Raw genomic sequence first — 7835 nt, forward strand, 5'->3', positions numbered from 1 at the left:
ACTTTTTCCTTAGGTAATTTCAAATGAACTGCATTTGGTATTTGTGTAAATAAACGGAACGATCAACTACTTGACAATTACATATGCCTGTTTTCCTCCTGAGGTGCACCACAGTAGCCAAGAAAGCAAAGTATGAATCATTCTCTGGATATGGTTCTAACAGAAGTATAAACTATTTCTAAGAATTAGAAACAGTTTTAAATCATACCTTATAATAGCAGTTGAAAGTATTTCTCTTAAGGACAAATTAAAAATATTCACACTATTTTATTTACAGATAGCATACTGTACTGCATATTTTTAAATATTTTTATGAAACAAGGTGTTGCTATGTTGCCCAGGCTGGAGTCTAGTTGCTCTTCACAGGTACCATCCCACTACTGGTCAGCAGAGGGGTTTTGACCTGCTCCGTGTCCGACTTGGGCAGGTTTACCCAACCTTAGGCAACTTGGTGGTCCTTGGCTTTCATGAGGTCACCATACTAATGACAACTTAGAGCAGACACCGGATTCACATAGTGCACTACCACCCAGAACTCCCGGGCTCAGGCAATCCTGCCTCGGCCTTCCCAGCAGCTGGGCCTACGGGTGGGCATCATTTCACCTGGCTATTCGATATATTTAAAAGCAACTAAGGAAGGGAATAAAACACAGTGAATGAAAATGTTCAACAAAAACCGACTCCAAATCAAAAGACAAATAGTTCAACAACTATGTATAAATCCCAGTTTAACTTGAATAACCAGCTAGGATGAGAAATACAGAAAATTCAAGTAGTGGATTCTATTCACGTATGAAGCTAGAGATTGTTGTCAAGCAAAGCCCCTGATACAAATTCGACTTTTTATCGCCATTATCAAGACAAATGACCCCATTCTGTCACTCCCCCTGCCAAACACAGACAGCCCGTTTTACTTACTAGCTACCTCCAGCGATGCGTTGTGGCTCACAGCCTCCCCAAGGTAATTCCTGGCTACACAGACGTAGACCCCTTCGTCGGGTCTACTTTTCCGTCCATGCACTATACGTAAGAAAAATAAAGATCCACTTGGCAGCAACATTCGGTGTGAGCGAGGGTCATCTTTGTCTGTCTCCACTCTCTCCCCTCCTTTGTACCATTCAATAGTGGGTGTGGGGCGGCCTTCGGCTTTACAGTTCAAAGTGGCAGGTTCTCCTTTTGAGACAATTAGGTCTGAAGGGTGTTCAACAATACGGGGTGGAAAATCTTCCTGACGAAGACGGGAGCCTGCAGAAGAATTGACAAAATGTCTTCATGCATCACTTGAAAACAATTAAAAGTCTTATTTCAAAAGCACAGGCTTTACCACGACTATTTAAACACTGCATAATATGGACCTACCCTTCCTAGCCTATTTACTAGCTAATCCCTCTGGTGGCCACCTTGATTACACCTTCCAGGACCAGCATCCTTTTGACCCTCCACTTAGAAAGTTCTCTTGCTTCAACATGGCCTGTACAAATCCTGTCTGCTTCTCGAATCCCTTATCCATGAATGCTTGCAGAACCTATTACACCGTCTGTTTATGCCATGCATGTGCCTGTTTTTGCAAAGGAATGTGTTAGAGAACTATTGCATAGCTTCCTGAGTATTACAAATAACGGCATGGCTTTCTGGAATCTCCCTTTTAACTAACATCAATCAACACTTTAACAAAACATATGCTATATATGGATGAACATTTACATTAGAATATGTAATGAAACTGATCTTTTGTGGGTTTTTTTTTTCTATTGTTTCTCTGACATCTTGGGGATACTCAGAGGACCAGGGAGACTCTAGATGGAATGAGAAAGACAAAAGCACTTCACAAAATGTGTCATGAGGCTCTCCCCTTCAGATAAACAATTCCCCCTCTGAAGACTTCCTCCTCCCCAATGTCTGCATTCACGTTTTTCCTCAGGCTTTACACCAGGCTACAGATGAAGTGAGTGGTGGTGAAAACGGGGAGGGCTTCTACGGTGCTGTGATGCAGGTCACAAAGGGTGGCCTGGAGTTTGCCCTGTAGGAAAGAATTCAGGCTTTTCAAAGCTCCAGCGTCACACTGGGCGGCACCTTCAGGGACACAGCGCAGATCACTGGGCAAAGACATGGAAGAAGGAAAGACGTCCACACCAAGACCATAAAAACAGGACAGCCTCTGCCTGCGATACTTAACTGCAGCTCAAAGTGAAGTGTAAGAGGCGATGGGAATTCAGAGTCAAGTGTGTAAAAAAGCAGTTCCTTGCTGGGTAGTGTGAGGGCTACTGACAGAAACAAGAGCAAGCCCTGAGAGTTGCGTGGAGCTTTGCCCCTTACAGAGCTTGTTACTTTCACTGGGCTTGTTACCGCCTTCCTGTCCTGGGAAAGATCGCGAAAACACCTGGCCCTGCAGTTGGTCAGCAGTAGCGCTGAACAGGCTGTGTGAATTTCCGGAAGCCACGTCTGAGACTCAGATGTTGCATATGTAAAAAGGACATAATTATGGTAGCTCCCAGGACTCCTGTTAGGATTAGGGATCCTGTGGGTAAAATATGCATCAATGTAACAATTTTAGATGCTAAATAGTAGCTATCATCCAAATCACTGACTGCAGTGGTTCTCAAGTCAACCCCATTTCAGAATCACCTGCAGAACTTAAACACAAATGCCACTGCCCAGGCCCCACCTAGAATCTTCTAGGGCATCAGGCATGCCGTGTTGTTTCTAAAACCCTCCTGCCCCTTCTCTCCTCAGGGGATTTGTGATGTCAGGGATGCAAACCGTTTATTTAGTTCAAGCCACTAGCTGTACAGAAGCTAACGATGAGGTTGAACAACGGGATGAAGGGCATATAGCCGCAAGAGCACGTGAGATCCCAGGTTCTCTATCAGAGACCTTCCCTCCTTCAGTTCAGGATGTTTGCCCCATCCTTTATTATTATGCCTAACACATAAGAAATGCACACCGCAGGAATCGAATGCAAACTCCTGAGCCACCTGCAGTACAGCAGCAGCCGCCCTGGGAGCTTGGCAGAACAGTGGGAAGTGCCCTGACTCCAGCTCCCAGAAACCTGAGCCCCTGGGTCAGCGCCTTCCTCTCTCTGGGAGGACTGTACCATCTGCACTGCCCAGGCCCTGTGGGCCTCAGAGCAGACTGATAACCCTTGCAGCCCACACACTTTGGCTTTTCAGGGCCCTATGGATGATGCCACCATGCCAGAAATTCCTCGGAACTCACTCTTGCTTGGATTCCAAAACAAATGTTTTCTGAAACTGTTCTTTATATAGACTTTTCTATCTTCCTAAATAATAAAATGATATGTATGTATATATATATATGTATATACACACACACACACACACACACACACACACACACACACACACACACACACACACACACACACTTTCCCCAGGGATTTTTCTAATAAATTAACTTTATTAGTAGTGATAATTATGTTAATATTTTAATAGACTTCAAAGATAAAATGCTAAATAATTGAGTTTAAATAGTTAAATATAATATTAAATGGAAAAGGCTATTGGGTGAAGTGCTGCATTCTAGACCTTATGCATTACTTAACAAATGAAGCCCTGAGTGTATGTCACTTAAATACTTTCCGTGTCTATACCCTAACTTTTTCCGGTGAAAATAGAGTCTCAAAAACAGGGATGATGTTTTATAGTTTTTAATATTCCTATCTTATTACTGCTGTATAGATAGAAAATATGTAAATTTCTCAAAGATTTCTCAAATTCGATAACCAAAGTTTTCACTCAATTGAGCCCCAAACCTTGCTTTCATCTAGTGTTCCAGTCTCAATGATTAAGGCAGAGTAGAAACCAATCCTCCTTACAGTCTCCCTTTCTGGCCCCTAGTCCTTCTTAAAATTCCTCTGTAGAATTTCTCACATTAATCTACTCTTCCTCATCTGTACAGCCAGCTACCACCTGAAGTCCAACTACCACCCCCACTAAGATTTAGCAAAGCCTCTTAAATATTAATGGTTACACTTCAATGTAGCAAGTTGAAGGCTGTCAAATAATCTGGGTCCTCCTCTACTTCAGAGGCTCTTAAAATAAACTCATTGTTCTTAAGATAAACTCCTTTAAGACCTACAAGAGTCAGCATGTTCATTCCCTGATCTAGTTCTCCAGACTCTTCCTATTTTACTCCTCTCTCTGCTCTCTGCAGCCCAGTCTTCTGTTAGTTCCATAAACATCTTGTGCTTCCTCCTGCCACACGGCCTGTACCTGCCACAGGGCCTGGGCTCAAAATAATCTTATCCTAGTTCGCCAAAACTCTTCTTTCAAATCCCTGCTCTCAATGATCTTTCCAAGAAAATTAAATGCCACTTTCATAAACCTAAATAGCACTATATTTCTACTCTTGGTAAAATGATGAGAATTATAAATCTATTTATCTGATACTTTGAATATTATCTGTTTTTCCCACTATTCTGTAAGGTCTGTGGGTCTGATTTTGCTCACGGTTGTTTCCCTTATGCCTGGCGGAGTGCTGAGTATATTACAGTACTCAATAAATATGTGTTGAACAAATGAAAAAAATGAATTACGTGTTGACAAGAAAGACTTAACTGAGCAGAATGGGCTGAAGCTTAAGAATCATGCATTCCATACAGAGACTTTAAAAAATTTATTTTTTCAATTGTAACCAATATGCATACTACTCGACCTTAAAGAGACTATAAGCCCGGCATGGGGCTTATTTATATCTCTGTCTAAATTGTAACTACTTCAATTAATATATTTTTTAGTGAAATGACTTAGTGAATGATGAAACTAAAAGATCTATTATTTGCTTATATCCACCATGAAACAAAAAATTATAATCTGAAATGTTAAATAATAGTTTTATAATCTGAAATATTGCTTGAGTTTAATGCATGGTATACAACATGCTATAAGTCCTTTAAATGAAAATGGGGTCTAAAAGAGGGGGAAATAAATCAGCAACGTAAGAATAACACAGGAATAATTTGGAAACTCATTACTTTCTAAGCCTATATTGAAGTAAAGTGAAATTTACAGCAGATTATAGATTATTCCTAATTGTCGGTGCTGTAAAACTTCAGAAAAGAAAGTATTTTAATAAGTATTGACCTTTACTTTGCCTATAATTATCAATGGTAGATGCTAATGAGTCTCAACTGCTTAGGTAATACATATTTAAGTAGAGCAAATTTTATTTTAAATTCTGAAAGTCCATTTCAGACAGGAAACAGGGATGCATAAGTTGCTATAAGGACTCAAACAAAGGGCATCTATGACTGCCTTAGCGAGTCAGAGAAGGCATCCAGAGATGTGAAACTTGAGATAAGCCTTGAGGAATGAGTCAGAAAGAAAAGAAAGGAGATGATTTCACCCAGAGGCACAGCTACAAGAGTATATAGCACACTTGTGGGACCTACAGGTAAGTTAGCATGGCCTGGGTACAAGGTGCATGTTAGAGATTGGGAAGTATGAGCCTGAAGAAATAACTAAAAGAGTCTGGGTGCAGCAGCTCATGTCTGCAATCCCAGTGCTTTGGGAGACCAAGGTGGGAGGGTCGCTTGAGGCCAGGAGTTCAAGACCAGCCTGGGCAACGTGGTGAAACCTCTGTCTCTATGAAAGAAAAGATAGAAAAGAAAAAGAGCAGAGGCGAGGAGAGAAGAGAGAAAAGAAAAGAGAAACAGCTAAAAAGAAATCATATAATAGGCTTTGCACATCAAGGCAGAGTTCTGGAACCTAGTTCAAAGCAACAGGAAACTATTCAACAATTATGAGCAAGGGATCGGTGTGATCAAGTTTGGTTTTAAAGAGCTCACTGTTGGTAATAAGAAACTGGACTTAGCAGGCCAGGCTAGGAGAGAATTAATTAGGAAACTTTTGAACACTTTAAACAATAAATCTGATAACCCAAAGTTAGACATTGACAGATAGAAGGGAAAATAGAGGGACGAATCTATAGATATTAAGTCATAAAATCAACAGACTCTACTCACTGGCAAAGTCTAGGATGATGGGAATAAAAATGCACAGGATGGAGGAGAAGAAGAGGATAGAAAGAATCCAAGTTTCTGGTCTTTGCAGTGGGCAAAGGGCAATCTCAATGAAGGTAGGGAATAAGAGAGTGAAATTTGATGGGAGGAAGAAGGGCAGAGGAGATGACTTATTCAGTATGAGACAGGAAGAGTTTGGGGTATTTCTACAATATTCAAATGGGGACGACAAACTGTTAATTTGTATATCCAAGTTGGCCTCAGAAAAAAAATCTCAGCCGGAGCCATCAATTAGAATAGTACTGGTGACAAAAACCATGGGGTAGAATAAAACTGTCTAGGGAAGCTGGGTGCATTGGCACTTGCCAGTAGTCCCAGCTACTCGGGAGCCGGAGGCAGGGTGCATCCCTTGAGCCCAGGAGCTGGAGTCTGCTGTGTGCTATGATTATGCCTGCACATAGCCACTGCATTTCAGCCTGGGCAACACGGCACTCTGTCTCTAAAGAGTGGGGGGAAGAAAACGATTTAGGGAGAGAATGTAGAGAAAGTAATAACCAATTACAGAAACTAGCAGTCAACCTGGCTCAACTAAAGTACATAGTTGCTGAGGATTCTCCCTATCCCTAACCTGCAGTCCCATGTAGCCAGACCACAGCCAGCGTGACTTTTGGGAATGGAGAACACAGGCCCAAATTTTCACCATGGTGTTTGTACAGCAGCATTCAGTAAAAGTTTCTGCAATAAAAATGCTTTCTATATTATTAAAGTCTAAATTTTCAAAATGCTCTCTGGAACAGTCATTCCTCAGATTGTTAATAGGTATTGCTTCAGAAAAGAGCCGCAGTTTTCAGGGTCTTTAATCTTGCTAATATGCGTTATGATGTGCCAGAAGAGGGGTATAATAGGCAGCATTTCCCAAGCCTGTTTGGCCACTAAATTCTTTTTTATTCTTTTCTGTTTTTCAGGAGAGCCTACTAAACTTTGTTTCTAAGAAACACATTTCAAGAGCTAATACGTACTGTTGAGCATATAATAATCTGAAGAGAATGAATAGCATTAGCAAATAAACAGTAATTTGACTGTAGAACAAGTACCTTTGGAAATCATAAGAAAATATAGAAATCTCACATTTCTCATCATGCATAACCTTAGGAAAAAGACCTTCCAATTTCTGAGTGATTTTTATAACAAGTGATTGTTTAACCTCAATTTAAAAACAAATGTAAATGGCAATCATCATCTTCATTAGGAAACTATAATAAAATATTCTTTGTTATCAACTCTAAGCAGGAAGAAAAGGAACACAAAAGAAAACACTATTAATGATCTGCCATCCCCTTTATCACAACGGCATCCTTATGAGGTGGGTGTTACGTCTGTGTGCACACGAAGGAACTGAGACTCTCAGCCATCACTCAGCTGGGAGGTGGCTGTGCTGGGATTCAATCCTCGTCAAATTCAAATGCTTGCTCTTTCTAACTATTCCATAAATACCGCTAGGATTATGAGTTAAAATCTATAGAGAAACATGCCTTGTCCATTCTTATTTCCAGCTCTGAAAGTGTTTGTTTTGATTGCTTACTTTTAAAGTATAGATGATAACAACAGCAAGAAGTGGTCAAACCTAGTGACATCTGTTGTTCTTTGCCCATGCATAGAATATCTACCTGTAAACCAAATGATTCCATAGTCATGTAACTTAGTAAAGACCCTGATGATCAATATAATGGGATATAAAGCTTTCTCTGTACTGCGTCGTCTTCTCTAATATGATCTTGCATTATTGAGTAAACAACCTTACATTATCAGTTTATAATATTCTGAGGACCTCAAGTCCCACACAGCTGATTGCACA

General features: G+C 40.6%; 1 protein-coding gene across 1 annotated transcript in view; it reads right to left on the reverse strand.

Annotated features, from left to right (window-relative positions):
* Positions 1-910: 910 nt before the first annotated feature.
* LOC105808458 (roundabout homolog 1-like) overlaps positions 911-7835 on the reverse strand; it is a 236074-nt gene continuing 229149 nt past the window's right edge. Inside the window, exon 2 of the mRNA XM_012642111.1 lies at positions 911-1245. Coding sequence (XP_012497565.1) covers positions 911-1245 — 335 coding nt within the window. The remainder of the gene's footprint in view (positions 1246-7835) is intronic.

The sequence above is a fragment of the Propithecus coquereli genome, unplaced genomic scaffold, assembly GCF_000956105.1.
Source record: "Propithecus coquereli isolate 6110/MARCELLA unplaced genomic scaffold, Pcoq_1.0 Scaffold174, whole genome shotgun sequence".
Lineage (NCBI taxonomy): Eukaryota > Metazoa > Chordata > Mammalia > Primates > Indriidae > Propithecus > Propithecus coquereli.